This window comes from Cyprinus carpio, chromosome B12 (genome assembly GCF_018340385.1).
Source record: "Cyprinus carpio isolate SPL01 chromosome B12, ASM1834038v1, whole genome shotgun sequence".
NCBI classification, from domain to species: domain Eukaryota; kingdom Metazoa; phylum Chordata; class Actinopteri; order Cypriniformes; family Cyprinidae; genus Cyprinus; species Cyprinus carpio.
The window spans coordinates 23,705,541-23,721,913 of NC_056608.1; the positions used below are offsets into that span (position 1 = coordinate 23,705,541).

A 16,373-nucleotide genomic window follows, 5' to 3' on the forward strand; every position below is an offset into this window, starting at 1 on the left:
GTAATAATATACAGTTACAAAATGAAAAAATTAAGGAACACATTTTTGTAAATAAAAAAAAAAAATTACACTATTATTAAAACAAGTCTCTAAAAGTTTAGTGTTGATTTGCTTATAGTTCAAATTAATGGTTTTCTCTTAAGCTTTAAAGTATTTTTCCATTATTTGACCATTAACTTAATTATATTTCATAAAAAAAAATAATAATCTAGCCGACTGTTTCATGCCTTATGTAGGTTCAGAACTGTTCATCCTTATGTACTTTGATGGTTATTTGTTTGTTATTATTTTGATGTTTATATAATTTTGATTTTTATGTATATTAATATTATTTTTTTGATATAAAAGTTGAAAGTATGAAACATGTCTCACTCTGATGACGCTGCCGATGTGATTCTGCTGGATGATGATGTCAGTCAGATCAGAGGGTGTTCACGTGAAGACTTCAGGAACAGCTGCAAAAACAAAACATACATGAGTGAAAATATAATGTATAACGGTACATATTCTTTGCGCGTTTTTATGGTCTGTTGAAGTGCAAAACTGAGCAGGTGGTAATTTGTAAGTTAAGTTATATCTGTATGTTCAGTGCAATGCACACATGAATGTCTCTGTACCTGCTGCAGGAGGGTTTTAATGCCATGAAAGTCGTTGTCAGATATCGTGTGTGCTTCAAAGTCCACGATAACCTCCTAAAAACAAACCAAAACGCATTTACTGAGCGTGTTTCACCGCAGAGGCAGTCTGGCCTGCACGTCAACACATCATTGGCTGCGGCAGCGGTTTAAAATAGCTACTTACACCTCGTTTATTTCCTCTTCTGAATTTTCATTGTCCTCGTCGCCAGATCTTCCAGACCCATATCGTCCGAGCTTTCATCGCTGTCTTGAGGGTTGTTGTCCCGTTTGAATAGCTCGCCTCTTCGCAGATGAAGCCATGCCGCTCCAGTACAGCACACAGGAAACAGACACGAGTTCACGTAGAGCGACGTTCTGTGTTGTCCACATGGTAGGAAACTGATGAGTCTTATCGGCCATTTTGGCTCACAGTAGGCGTTAGGGTATACGCACAATCCCTCCTTACTCTTGTACAAGATCCAAAAATGGCGTCTGTTTCAGATGACGATCTTTGAGACGCACCAGATACCATATTTTACACAGGGGTGCTGCGTTAAAATTATTTATTATTTAGTAATGACACGGGTTTAAGTTCCAAACAATCATCTTTTGACCTACATAGAAATATAAATATTCTTTAACGTAGTTAAAAGGATTACTTAAGCATTATGTCATATTACAAAATAAAAGTCGACGCTGGCTGTTGGTTGGACACGGTGTTGGGTGCAATGCATTACTTACTGTAATTTAATAATTAACTTTCTTTTAATTGCTTTCTCTTAAAAAGTAAAGTAAGAGATTGCTATTATTTTTTCTGTCATTTAATTCGTTACGTTTGTTGAGGAATTGCATGCAAATACAATTTCTATACACATATATACAAAATCAGAACATAAACAGAACAATTCCATATAAAATAGTGGATGCAACATCAAAATTCAATGCTAAAATATTTGTTTTAATGTAACATTAACCTTCCCTCTTTAAATTAGTTTTTTTCGCCATTTCAAGAATAATTTATGCAATTCTACATTCCTTTTTGAAATAATTTATCTGTCTGTCTTAGTAAAATATTATGTTATTAGGTTGATTTTACTTTGATGAGTATTTATTTGTTATTTGAGAAGGTTCGGGAAATATCTCAAACCCGCTCGTTGACGTCACCGGGGGCGTGGCCTATGGCGGAAGTGCAGGTGGATCTTCGAGCAGCGAACACAGAGCGTCAATTTCACACAATAACAGACAGAAATCAAGCATGGCCCTCAACAGCAACCATTCTGAATCTGGAGGTGTTATCATCAACAACAGCGAAAGGTAAAGTCGCGGAATCAGACTCTTCGGTTAATATTGCCGTTATTATGTTTTTTATTATATATAAGCTGGTACTTGTCCGATTTCTGACTACACGGGTTTGTCCAAACACGGTCCATATTGAATTAATTATTGTGTGTTATGTGTTTTTCTATTCACATAATAAGAATAATACAGTCTTACAATGTCATGTGTTGAATAACATCGCGTGGACCGTTAGATCACATCCTTTTTATTCATTTGCACTGTATTTAGATTGTGTTTATTTTAAGCAGCATCATGTTTACACACTGTAAATGTAGCTTATATTCAGTCACATTAGTTGTTATGTTTAAAGAACATGGATCTTGCGCAGCTTTCGGAATCCTACTATGGTGAAGTGTGCTTTATGAATATTAATTTAGTCGTGCTCGAGTTGCTTGGAAACCTTCCTGCAGCGTTCAGTCGTCAGAACCTACAATTTGTCTTTCAGCCAATCAGCTGGACTAATACCACGTCGCGTCATTAATATTAATGAGCGCAGCCCTCGCCGTAGTAGAGAACGGCTGTGTTAGTCGCAGCAGGTCAACAATAATCTTCTTACTCTTCTGCTAAAAGAAACGACATGCTCTTAAAGTTTCACAGTAGCTGTGATCTTATTACACAACTGATAAACACTGAGTCCAGCGATGACATCATATCGCTAACATATCAACAGACCAATAACAATCATCAGTAATAACCAATAATCATAAATAGATTTGATACCATTTTTTATTTATTTAACTTTTCTGCATCCATTCTACATGACATTATCTCCATTAACTCTAAAATAAATCTCGGAGTACATTTACTAGGCTATATTATTCACACAATAATAGTCCACAACAACAATAAAACACTTATTATTATTTTTATTAATAATATATTTTTCTTGTGTTTTTATATTATTATTATTATTATTATTATTATTATAATTGACTTTTTATAATCATTAATATTTTTATAGTGAATTATTACAACATTATACACAAATGTTCTTAGTACTAAATCTTATAATTACAATAATAATAATAATTATTATTTATATAATGCTTATTATTATCATTATTATATTTAGTTTTTATTTCTTACATTTTTATGCTATTTATATGTAATTATTTATTGTAACATTATAGACAAATAGAACTACAACTTATAATTACAATTAAAATACAAATAAATTCTAAAATGATTGATTTTATTTTTTACATTTTTATATTATTATAAATAATAATTAAAATATGATTAATATTTTATTACTGTTGTTGTTAGAGTTAGGGGCAGGGTTATAATAATATATATTATTATAGAAGCTTTCTTTGATACTGGTATTCTTTGAAACTATAAACAGAAGTCTTTGTTCCTGGTCAGCGGTGGCAGAGCTGGCTTTGTTCATTATGTGTTGGCACAGAATGTGCTGACTCTAATAAACCAAATCTGTTTTCCTACAGTCTCTTGATGTCATATGAGAATGTGGAGCTGGTGTTCAGTGACGCAGAACGCTTGCCAGAAGCCTTCAGAAAAAGCAAGAAGGGAAGCATCTACATGACACCTTACAGGGTGCGTACGTAACACAAGAGAAGGAGTTAGATAATCATCTTATTCTAGAATGAGGATAAGGACAGAGCCTTGTCTGTCTCCTGATCGCTATATTCTTAGTAAATGAATATGTTCATCATTTGCTGCTGCTGTATGTGCTCTGATGTTTAGGTGATCTTCTTGACTAAAGGGAAGGACGCTCTGCAGTCGTTCATGATGCCGTTCTATCTTATGAAGGCCTGTGAGGTCAAACAGCCAGTGCTCGGCGCCAACTACATCAAGGGCACGATCAGCGCCGAGCCTGGAGGTAAAACACCGGACCTGCAGCTGTGAGGAGAGAGAGCAATGAGGGAACAAACCAAATCACGGGCCGAAACCAAAATCGTCATTGTGAATTAAAAAATAAATATTAAAATATTAGAACAAAATATACAGTACAGACCAAAAGTTTGGAAACATTACTATAGTTTAAAATAATTATACAAATTTTTTTCTTGTTTTTTAGATTTTGTTTGTTTGATTATTTATTTTTTTTTAATGGTAATATTTTTATATGTTATTACAACTTAAAATAATAGTTTCTATTTTGAATATACTTAAAAAAAATAATTTATTCCTGTGATGCAAAGCTGAATTTTTCAGCATCATTACTCATATCAGCCTTCAGTGTCACATGTAACATCCAGTCTATCACATGATCATTTAGAAATCATTCTAATATTCTGATTTATTATGAGTGTTGGAAACAGTTCTGCTGTTCTAATATATTTGATGAATAAAACGTTAAAAAGTACTACTTTATTAAAAAAAAAAAAAAAAAAAAATTCTAATAATAATTATATTCTAATAATATATTTTCTTTACTATCACTTTTTTATCAATTTAACACATCCTTGCTGAATGAATTCTCTAAAGTATTGATTTTATTTAAAAAAAAAGAAAGAAAAAAAAATTACTGACCCCAACCCCCCCTTACTGACCAGTAGTGTATATTGTTATTACAAAATATTTATATTTTAAAAAAACATAGCTTCTTTTTTTTATTTTTTTATTTTTTTACTTTTTATTCATCAAGTATCCTACAACAGTATGCCAAAAAGTATCACATGTTCTGAAAAAATATTAAGCAGCAGAACTGTTTCCAACTTTGATAATGAATCATCATATTAGAATGATTTCTAAAGGATCATGTGATAATGATCCTGCTGAAAATTCAGCTTTGCATCACAGAAATAAATGATAATTTAAAGTATAATAAATTTAAAAACAATTATTTTTAAATTGTAATAATATGATATCTAATAATTCATCAAAGTATCCTAAAAAAGTATCACATGTTCTGAAAAAATATTATGAGGAGTTTTATTTTCAATATTTTTCAGAATATTTAAAAATAGTAATGTTTCCAAACTTTTGACCTGTACTGTATATATATATTTTCTAAATATATTAATTAGTAGGGTACAAATAATGCTAAAATAACAGTGGCCACGAACCACATAAAACATGGTTCGTAATATCGAAAATTATTATTATATTGTTATGATTTTTTTTTAGTTATTTTTTAGTTGATAAAAAAAAGTGTATTTTGGTGTAAATATAATTTTATTCTAGCTTTTATTCTAGTCTGTAATTCAGTGAATTAATATCTTTGAATTGTTTATTTTAGAACTTTTTTCAGTGAATCATGCAAATAATTGCCACTGATTCAATAAGTTCGTTTTCATATCATGTAATTAATTTGATTAATTAATTAGGCCTTTATATTACACATTGTTGGTGTTAATATAATAATACATACTGTACTATACATAATATGTGACCCTGGACCACAAAACCAGTCATAAGGGTCAGTTTTTAGAAATGGAGATTTATACATCGTCTGAAAGCTTTCCATTGATGTATGGTTTGTTAGGATAGGACGATACAACTATTTGAAAATATGGAATCTGAGGGTGCGAGAGTGTTGAAATATTTTGTATTTTTTTTATATTTTTGATATTTGCATTCGAAAATGAAGTTCTTAGCTATGCATATTACTAATCAAAAATTAGGTTTTGATATATTTACAGTAGGAAATGTAAAAAAATATCTTAATGGAACATGATCTTAATATCCTAATGATTTTTGCCAAAAAAGAAAAATGGTTAATTTTGACCCATACAATGTATTTTTGGCTATTGCTACAAATATACCCCAGAGACTTAAGACTGCTTTCGTGCTCCAGGGTCACAAATAACATATATATAATATAATGCATTCGTGTTAAAAAAAAACAATATTAATATGGTGTTCAGTTTTGTATTACATGTTATCATCTTAGACTTTAAATAAATAAAAGTACTCCGATCCGAATCATGACCCTCCTCAAGTTTTCATCTGAATAATCTGGTCCTTGGAAGAAAGTAACAATGTACTCGTGCATGGAACTAAAATATCCTAAAGCATGTTTCCATCTCTGCTGCAGGTGGCTGGGAAGGTTCTGCGACCTTCAAGTTGATTTTTGTTTCCGGAGGAGCGATTGAGTTCGGACAGTACATGCTGCAGGTGGCAGCACAGGGTACGTTTGTGCTCAGTCTTTTTTTTTTTTTTTTTTATATTAATGTTTAAGCATCAGATTTGATGTGGAAGCATTAATTCATTTCAGCATCCAGAGGGCAACCGGTGACTGTGAATTACGGCTGTCCTTACATGGCGAACGGGGCGTACGCTTGCCCTCCTCCTCCTCCTGCTAACGGCATGTATTCGGCCGCACCTCCTCCGCCTGGATACGCCTACCCTGGACCTCCACCTCCAGGTCAGACTCACTGACAAACAGTGCTGACAATTAACCCTTTCCCCGCCATTGATGAGTCATCTCGTCTTTAAAAAGAAAACGCTTCCCTGCCATTGACAAGTTTTTAAGGCTTTTCGTGTTTTAATTGTTGTTATATGGTGGGGGGTATTACACATGTTCTTTACGAGTATTATGAACGAGTACAAATCCTCGAGAAAAAAAAAATGTTGTGAAGAAGGCATATTATTGATGAATTGCATAATGTTACGGAGTAAAATGTTAATCCAGGAAGTGGTATATGTCTGTGCAAGCTTTGGAGGTGTTGATGCAAGCGATTTACTGGATTTATGCTTTAATAATCGTACTGAATATTATCCAGATTATCCAAATTTCTCACCTTTTTGCTCAAAATTATGCATTTTTTATGAAACCTACCTATATTCAGGTGTTGATAAAAAAGAATGCTTTAAGCTAGAATAAAACAAATAAACATATTCAGATATTCATACAGAAAAATATACTGGAGGCAAGCAAATTTTAGTGAAAATTATCAAAATCGCTGGCGGTGCCTGGCAACTTTTTTCCAAAATGCTGGCGGGGGAAAGAGTTAAACTTGTATTCAAACCCTGAACTGCTGTTATTTGTGTCCTCTAGGTGGATTTTACCCCAACCCTCCTGGCTTTGACGGACCAGCAGCCTACATGCCTCCTCCGCCGTACACAGCCCCGATGAACCACGCTCCTCCGGACCCAGACCTGCCCAGAACCGCCGCAGGTATGAGCCACAGCCGGATTCCTATGAGTTTTATACTTCAAGTCACTGTTTTACTGATTAACTCTGGCGGCCTTTTTATATAAACTGACTGTACTTGTTCCAGCCGAAGCTAAAGCAGCTGAAGCTGCAGCGAGTTCCAGCGCGGCTACATTTGCTCCGACGCGGGTCTACCTGCCTGAGGTGAGTCACCCAACTTTGTATCATATATAATGGAAGTCCATATATAACCAAGTTAATTTACTTAAATTCCAACCTGTTAAACCAATCATATACGACAATGTTAATGTATAAACTTAAAGTCCAAATATAACTTGTTCAAATCTATATATAAACTGCTCAAACTAGTTAACCGAGTGTATCCTGTTAACTAAGTCCAAATATAACCATGTTCAACCTGTTTACCAAGTCTATCCTGGTAACAAATTCCAAATAATAATCAGGTTCGTCCTGCTAACCAAGTGAATTTATGACAATTTATGAAGTTCATGTGCAGTTAACTTAAATCCATATGCTTGTTAAAGTCCACCTACTGTACATCCCAGTTTGTGCAGTTAACTTAAATCCATATGCTTGCTAAAGCAAGTAAAGTTCATGTGCAGTTAACTTAAATCCATATGCTTGCTAAAGTCTATATTATGTATATTGCAGTTTAGTTAAACATGTTAAAGTCTATACAACCAGGTCCAACCTGTAGAGTTTCATCAAAGGCAAAAAAAAAAAGTAACTTGAGAATATTGTTTTTATTCTGAAGACAAGCCTCCACCCTACTCCCCACCTGAAGACAAGAAGAACCAGTAGATGTGTCTGCAGCGAGCGCACATCCTCTCCTCTCTCTCCATTCCCTTCATCTCATCGCCTCACCATCTCCAGTTAAACGCCCCGCTGCACACGTGAGGGGCTCCAGCAGGGGGCGCAGTGCTCTGCATTAACACGACCTGGCCTATGTAGCGGAATGAGTTCACAGCTGGTGAAAGAGAGGGACCGACTGTTAGCTTTCTAACCGACAGTAAATGATTGAGCTTTTCTAAATTTGAAAATGAGTATATTTAGGAGACATTTATGAGTGATTGTGTATAGATCGAGGTTTGAAGTATTTTGCTAGTTGCAGGAGTTGAGGCTCAAAAACACTGGGACGTTCACATTAACAGCGCTTTCGCTCGTTGTTCATCCTCGACGGCTGCAGCCGATGTTATTGGATGGAAGATCGTTGGTTGTTGCCACTCACCTGCTTCTCAACACTCAAGCAGTCACTTAAAACGAAAAAGTCTTTGAAACGAAAATACTTCCTGATGCTTAGACGCTGCAGATCGAATGCGAACGGCCTTTACTGCACATGCCGTCAAATGCATGACTTCAAGGAATAGCAGAAAATTAAAAATTGTTGAAAATTTACCACCAAAGATGTAGTTGAATTTGTTTCTTAATCAGATTTGAAGAAATGTAGCATTGCATCAGCAACGGATGCTCTGCAGTGAATGGGTGCCGTCAGAATGAGAGTCCAAACAGCTGATAAAAACATCACGATAATCCACAAGTAAATTTTCAGCCATTTTTCATATTTCCTCTAACTAACTAAAACCTTTACATGCTACAAGTCAATTTTATACAGCAGTTCTGGTTCTTGATTCTGATTGGACGGGCTTTTAATTTGCTGTTGCTCGGCAACATGCAGTGGTTGATTCCACTTTGGCTTCTTTTGCAATCATTTTCATTGCCGGAGCAAAAACTAAGTAATCAAATCATCTGAGCATTGTGTAAAATCACCTTCACAAACACTCCATGACGTATATCTGATGAAGCTCGTTTCAGACGTGTTCTGCACCAGTGTGTACTAGTCTTGGCATCTCTGTCTCTGTAGCATGCAGCAGTTAGACGAAAGATGCACTTTAACCCTACATGCACCTTCAGTCTCCTGGACAGAGTTTTTTTTTCCCTAATTTTTTTAATTATACATTTAATCATTTACGCATGTTCTTGACTGTATTGTGTAATTCAAAGTGTATTTTATTAAAGTAAACCTGTACAAGTGGAACAATGCATTTTATTTATGGACGTCTTGTGTTCATTATTCATGTGCATGATGACCAGGGTTTCAAAAGCAGACAGATGTCAAGATGAGTTCACATTCATCGGTAAGGTGGTAAAATTTGGTCGATATTCCCAAAGGATGTGCTTTTCCAGGTTCCCCTTTACTCTTCCAGTCCTGATGGCTTGTGCAAATTAAATTGCTTTTCTAACATATTCAATCTCCCAACATTAAGGACAATTCTACCTTTTACTAGATCGTGCATGAAGTCAGCTCAAAGAAGTGAGCTCAGACCTTAAGTACACAATGTCCTATAATTATGATCCCATATTCAGATATAACGCACACAGTGTTCAAACTTTCACTGGCTCTTTATAGAAAGGCTATGTTCAGAATAGCATACTAATAGTATATCTGCAGTATGCATTACTTGTACTGTGCACAGTGTGCAATAAAGTGCTATGGAAGCCCGTACCACTGAAAAAAATAAAATAAAAAGGTATTGTGACTTTTTATCTCACAATTCTGACTGTTAAATAAAAAACATTATTGTTGCAATTTTTTCTCACAATCAAGAAATTTTTCTTGCAATTGTGAGTTTTTATCTCAATTGTGAGTAAAAAAGTAAGAATTGTGAGAAAAAAAAAAATCACACCTACCTTTATTTTTTATTCCATTGTGGAAAGGGGCTGCCATAAAGTGCACTTTGCAATAGAGCACACTGAAAAAAACCACAATGCAACATGTTCAACATTCCACTTAAAAAGTGATATATGTTCTGGGAGCAATATAAGCTCTGATTGTTTTTAATATCTCCTTTTTGACTGATTGGACCAAATTCGACTAAAAATGCATTTATTTGCACTTGCTAAATTACATGAGTTGCATAGCATTACTGTTGCAGGCCTATGGTACATAACATGAAGTATACAAGTATGCTACTCTGAACAAAGCCAATGACTAGATTAAGAGTATTACAGCATGAAATTTAATCTCAAATTCACAGATGTCAATATTTGAAGTGTTAAAAGATAAATATGATGGACATATTGTCCATGATGTAGTTAAACTCTGTAAAAATAAACAAAATACTACTGAAACTAATACAGTAGAAATACGTACAAATACAAATCACTGTTACGACAATCCTACAGCACAGAAAAACAGAAGACGGAAATGAACACAACATACACAGAACTGCGGGCGAACAGATCTGATTCTCAATATTTAAAAACTACAAATGGGAATCATATACTAGGAGTGGATACAGCAAAAATTAACTGTGATCTCTCAAAGACAACATAAAGTGCACAGCTAGCCCCCGACGCAAACTCTTCAAAGCATCTTAAAAGTTCATGTAACCTGCCATGATTTGGCCACAAGTAAGAATGGCAAAGATTTAGGCTAGAAACACACTTTATGAAGTACACAAACACAAGATGTTCTATATATGTGTGTGTGTGTGTTTTGGAATAATTATTGAAGAAGTCTCTTATGCTGACCGATTATTTGATCAAAAATGCAGTAAAAACAAAAATACTATAAATATTTTACATTTAATACAGTTTTCTATAGGAATGTTTTAAAATGTAATTTATTTCTGTGATGCAAAGCTGAATTTTCAGCATCATTACTCCAGTGTTCAGTGTCACATGATCTTCAGAAATCATTCTAATATGCTGATTTATATGAATATATTAGGGTGACCATATTTTAGTTTTCAAAAAATAGAGGGGGGCGGGGTTTGTGGGGGCCCCCAAAGTAGCGCAATGACCATATCCCAAATATTAAATCTTAAAATATGTAATTTCCATACCTAAAGTAAATATTAAACAGTCACTGTTATGCAGATTGATCATAAACACAGCTAAAATGCTTCCTACCAATCACCGTCCTTCATAAAACGTAACATCTACCGCAGTTTTATCATAGGTAGAATGCAAAATATTTCAATACAAGCATTTCAGTCAAATGGAATTTATGCAGTATTTCGAACCTTTAACCCACGGGAGAAAATCAACCCAATTCAGTGCAAAAATGAGGATTTGGCAACCCTGCATCCAAAGTGATTTAATACTCCGCATCCATAATACGTAAAAATTATATTCAATATTAGAATGTTGGCAGGAGGTCACCCTAGAATATACAAAATATTTAGAAATCATTTATTTTAAATTGTCACAATATTTAATATTTTTGATCATAAGAGACTTCTTTTAAAACATTATTAAAACACTCATATGTGACCCTGGAGCACAAAAGCAGTGTTAAGTCTCTGGGGTATATTTGTAGCAATAGCCAAAAATACATTTTGATCATAAGAGACTTCTTTTAAAACATTATTATATGCCAAAAATCATTAGGATATTAAATAAAGATCATGTTCCATGAAGATATCGTTTCTGTAAATTTCCTACCATATATATATCAAAACTTAATTTTGATTATTATTAATATGCATTGCTAAGAACTTCATTTGAACAACTTTAAAGATGATTTTTTCTCAATATTTAGATTTTTTTGCACCCTCAGATTCCAGATTTTCAAATAGTTGTATCTCTCGGCCAAATATTGTCCTCCTAACAAACCACACATCAATGGAAAGCTCTTTTATTCGGCTTTCAGATGATGTATAAATCTCAATTTTAAAAAATTGAAATTTATGACTGGTTTTGTGCTCCAGGGTCATTTATATATAGGAGCATCTGCATTCCTACTTGTGTGAAGTATATTTAACACAATTTTCCACTGACCAACCCGAACCATCCCGGACTGAATCCTGAGCTCATCAAATCTCACCATCGCTCGGAAACACCAGGAGTAATGATGGCATAGGCAGGCCACGCGTCTCAGGTTCAGCTACGGTAGGGATGATGCATCTATTTCCCCAGGATCAAATACGTTCATGCTCGCGGTTCACAGAGCGTGATGGTGACGCCCTCCCCGATCCAGCAGGCCGGAAGCAGCGCTTGTGTAAAGGCGCAGTGGAAGGCGTGCAGCCGGACTTGTCCCTCGCCGTAGTACGTCAGCGTCCCGGCCTCGTAGTCCAGCAGCATCCCAATGCGCAGCGGCTGAGCGTTCTGCTGCAGCTGACCGGCGACGGACTCCTTGCAGCCGGCGTGCCACGCGGTCAGCTGCCGCTCGTCCATGGAGGCTCCACGACAGCTCGTTCATCCCCACCATGCAGCGCTTGCCCTTCTCCTTGCGCGGGATGTTCGGGTACGTCACGCCCACGTAGGCCCAGGGTTTGGACACCTCCAGCTCCCAGTAGTGCTGGCCGTGAGTGAAGCTCTGGAAACACAACACCTGCCAGGTGTGGTCGAAGCGGGACTCATCGGCAAGGACGGGGCGGGGCCCGGAGATCATATGCTCCGCCCTCCTGTTACTCTGGGAGAGCCGTAAGTGAGCGTTGGCGGTGCGGGGGTCGAAGGTCAGGTTGCAGTGGTCTGGATGAAGAGAACAATTACATATGAGACTGAGAATAATTACGAACTGTGCTATCATGTGATGATATGATATGAGCGTACATGCGTTCAGTCCCTCCCTCTCGGCTGGATATGATGGTGTCGCAGGACTGGGAACAACAGCCAGAACCGGCCTCTTATCCTGAGGAGAGCCTACGAGGAAGACAGAGAAAACAATCCTGAACAGACATAGATAAAACAGTATTTAAAGAAAAAAAAGATAAGATTATTTGAAGTAATTATTATTTATATACGTATAAAACGTTTCATTGCAATGATTATGACTGGCTAAATGAAATACAAATACATTTAATATATTACATTTTAATTTATATTAAAATAAATAAAGTAAATATTAATAAACAAATAATTAATATTTTATATATAAACACATTTATTAAAAATTACTTTGGAATTTGTCACAACAAGGACCATTATTTTTTCATCATTTTTCATCATCGCTTTTTCAGTTTATGCTTATTAATGCTGATATTGTTATTGACCAAAAAAATAAAAAAATACTGTGATACAGGTTTTTGCTTATGTCAGAAATTTGCTGAACAGATATGAATTAAACTGTATTTTTAGACAAAAATAAAAAAACCTCTTTGTTTTAAAATTTTTTTGTTTTAAAATTTTATTGCAACATTAATGACAGTTTATATTAATAAATACATTTAATTAATTTCATCAAATTTGTGATAGATCTACCTTACTACTACTTTTGAAAACTGACATAAAAGGACCATTATTTTTGTAGTTTTAATCACTACTTCCAAAAGCTTACATTTTTGGCTGACATTGCTCCATCCTGGTATGGTTTTTATTATGATTTATTACAAAAATGTCTAGACTGCTGTGGAGAAATATTGAAGTAATGGTTAATATTTTTTTGTATCAACGCAGCCTGTGCCCTGACTCATGGGATTTAATCAGACTGAAACGGGTGATTTCTGATATCAGACAGTCAGTAAACAGACCATGAACGTTCCCTACCCTCTTTATCCTGTCCTGCAGACACCTGTACGGCTCTCTCCAGATCCTCACACACCAGCTTGGACACGCGGGACAGGACGTCTGTGACGGGCGTCAGCTTCTCCTGTACGCTCACATGCACATCCACAGGAACGTCACTGAAGCGTGGGACCTCCATGAACCTGGAGTCCTGCATCAGCACACGAACACAGACATTAGACAGACATTACACCTATCCACATCTGTGACAACATTAACAATTAACAATAATACCCCCCCCCCAAAAAAAAAACAACAACAACCTTTGTATCATCAAAAGAAAAGTTGAAAACAAGCATTTTTTTTCTATATAATAACTTGAATTCATGTTAAAATAATATGTTTTATAAGAAAATGGGGCATTTTTTTACTTTTTTTTCTTTTCTAATTTTTTGTTTTTGTTTCTGATGCACATTTCTCAAAATAAATAAATAAATAGCATTAAATTAAATTCAATTAAAAATTAAACAATAGCATTATAAATAAAACAATTGCAATAAAATAAAATAATAAAACACAATAAAACACAATAAAACACAATAAAATAAAATAAAATAAAATAAAATAAAATAAAATAAAATAAAATAAAATAAAATAAAATAAAATAAAATAAAATAAAATAAAATAAAATAAAATAAAATAAAATAAAATAAGACCTTGATGAGCTGGCAGGAGGGGAGGGAACACAGGCTAGTGATCTCCTCCTGAAAGGCTGCAAGCTGCGTCGCTCTCTCCTCCAGAACATCCAGCCGCTCCTGAGCCTGCAACAGAGTCACTTCCTGCTGCTGTTCCAGAAAAAGCTCTGTCATTTCCTGTTTCTCTGTCAGCACCTTAATCAGCAGTGAGAACTTGGTGTTCACCCAGCGAGCCGTCTGCTGTAGTGATACCTGAGAGCAGAGCGAGAACAACATCATGCCATGAGCAGTGATGCTACTGCTTTCTAATTCAATAAACATACTTCAAGACTGTTCCCTGATATACACTGCCTGGCCAAAAACAAGTCCCCGTCTGGATTAAATAAGCAAATACTTAAGATTGTGTGATTAAGGCCAGGCGTTGTATTAATGTATGATTCAGTTTGTGTAGATTTGTGGGGATTTTCTCTAAAAATGAAATGCCAATACATATTTTGTATTATTATTGTTAGCGTAATATGTATTATATATTGTTCATGTTAGTTCATGTCAGGTCCACTAAATAATATTAACAATTAGCAAATGTTAAAATTAACTAACATTAATAAATTCTAATGCATTAATAACAATAAATTAAAAATGAAATCTATTCAAGTAATTTTTTTTCAGTCTATGTTTACTAATGTATTTTGCTTATAGTAACAAATGGAACCTCACTGTAAAGTGTCACTATAATGTCCTATGGATTTGGATATGTATGACACATTCATGTTTGGATAAAGTTCCTAATGAATAGAGTAATGATGGCAGACGTCTTGCCTTCGCTGTCTCCATGTTCTCCATGAGCTCCTGGCGGTTTCTCTCAGTGGTTTCCTGGTGTTTCTTGAATTCTGCACTCTTTTTCTTCAATTTTGCCTGCACAGAAAAATTTATATTTAATATATATAAAAAAAAAAAAAGAAAATCCTACAAATTCTTAAGAAAGTCAGCTTAGACTTGTAAGTATGTCAGTACAATATTACCTCTCTATTCTTCCGTTCTTCTACCACCAAAATTTTATCATGGCCCTTGCACTCGTTGACAGAGCACTCATAGCAGACACACATGCTGTCGTTCCTGCAGTAGATGACCAGAGGCTTCTGGTGTCGCTCACAGATCTGCTCTGGCTCCGGATCCGGATCCGTGTGGACGGAGGCTCCTGCGCTCACATCCATCTTAACTGGACTGTGTGTGCTGATCTCCGTTATCATCGACAGAGACACGTTGCGATTCAGCTCAGGCCTTGTGTCAAAGTTTTTTTTACAGAAAGGACAGTGGAAGTCTCTGTCCTTCCTATCCCAGAATTTGGAGATGCAGGCCTTGCAGAAGGTGTGACCGCACGGGATGGTCACGGGGTATTTAAATGGATCCAAGCAGATCGTGCACTGCACATGATCATCCATAATTTATCTGGAAACCTGAAATTACAAAATACATGAAGCAACAGCGTTAATGTCATTGTCAATGACAGCAGAAAACTTCTATTGGGGCATGTTGTCACAGAGAGACACATAGATAGATAGATGCGTTAATGTCATTGTCAATGACAGCAGAAATAGATAGATAGATCGGATGGATGATAGATGGATAGATAGATAGATAGATAGATAGATAGATATATAGATAGATAGATAGATAGATAGATATATAGTAGATGATTGGTTGGTTGATAGATAGATATATATATATAATAGACAGACAGACAGACAGATAGATAGACAGACAGACAGATAGATAGACAGATGTATATAAAGACAGACAATAAGACAGACGGTAGATAGATAGACAGACACGATAGATAGATAGATAGATAGTATCATCAAATACGTGTTCATGTTGAAGTATAACTATCTATAATCTATAAGCCTAATTAAATAATTTGACTGATGAATTATAGTCATTGAATTCATTTGCTGAAAACATCGAGACAGTATGTAAACAAAGGCCACCTGACCTTACATCACTTGACAACATCTATTTTTGAAATGAAAGCAGAACACTTACTAATCGACTAACTCCTTTTTAGTAAAACTCACAGGAATATTTACTCATCAGATGTGTAGAAACGTGAATTAATCCCGAATCCTGCGCTCTGGGTTCCTCACAGGCGAATCTCGTCGCCTTCCATACGCCGGAAAGCACAGACGCGATGACGTG

At 35.3% G+C, this 16,373-nt stretch overlaps 2 protein-coding genes and 1 long non-coding RNA gene across 3 annotated transcripts; 1 reads left to right on the top strand and 2 right to left on the bottom strand.

The window, feature by feature from the left end:
• Window positions 1–371: 371 nt before the first annotated feature.
• Window positions 372–892, bottom strand: LOC122139292. Its single transcript, XR_006156188.1, has 3 exons — window positions 804–892; window positions 618–692; window positions 372–455 (listed from the first exon to the last, which is right to left on the bottom strand). It is a non-coding gene; the product is annotated as an uncharacterized LOC122139292 (long non-coding RNA).
• An 881-nt stretch (window positions 893–1,773) lies between these two features.
• LOC109112433 (WW domain-binding protein 2-like) lies at window positions 1,774–9,080 on the top strand. The gene is made up of 8 exons (XM_042736005.1): window positions 1,774–1,931; window positions 3,401–3,509; window positions 3,660–3,795; window positions 5,956–6,048; window positions 6,136–6,285; window positions 6,919–7,038; window positions 7,142–7,218; window positions 7,789–9,080. Exons 1-8 carry the CDS (start codon window positions 1,873–1,875, stop codon window positions 7,834–7,836), a joined length of 792 nt encoding a protein of 263 aa, XP_042591939.1. The 5' UTR covers window positions 1,774–1,872; the 3' UTR covers window positions 7,837–9,080.
• Window positions 9,081–11,627: 2,547 nt separating this feature from the next.
• trim65 (tripartite motif containing 65) lies at window positions 11,628–16,372 on the bottom strand. The gene is given in 8 exon segments (XM_042736002.1): window positions 11,628–12,214; window positions 12,216–12,510; window positions 12,592–12,681; window positions 13,525–13,693; window positions 14,199–14,429; window positions 14,997–15,092; window positions 15,200–15,634; window positions 16,253–16,372. Coding segments are annotated over 7 exon segments (1,548 nt in total). The 5' UTR covers window positions 15,620–15,634; window positions 16,253–16,372; the 3' UTR covers window positions 11,628–11,967.
• Window position 16,373: the final 1 nt, after the last annotated feature.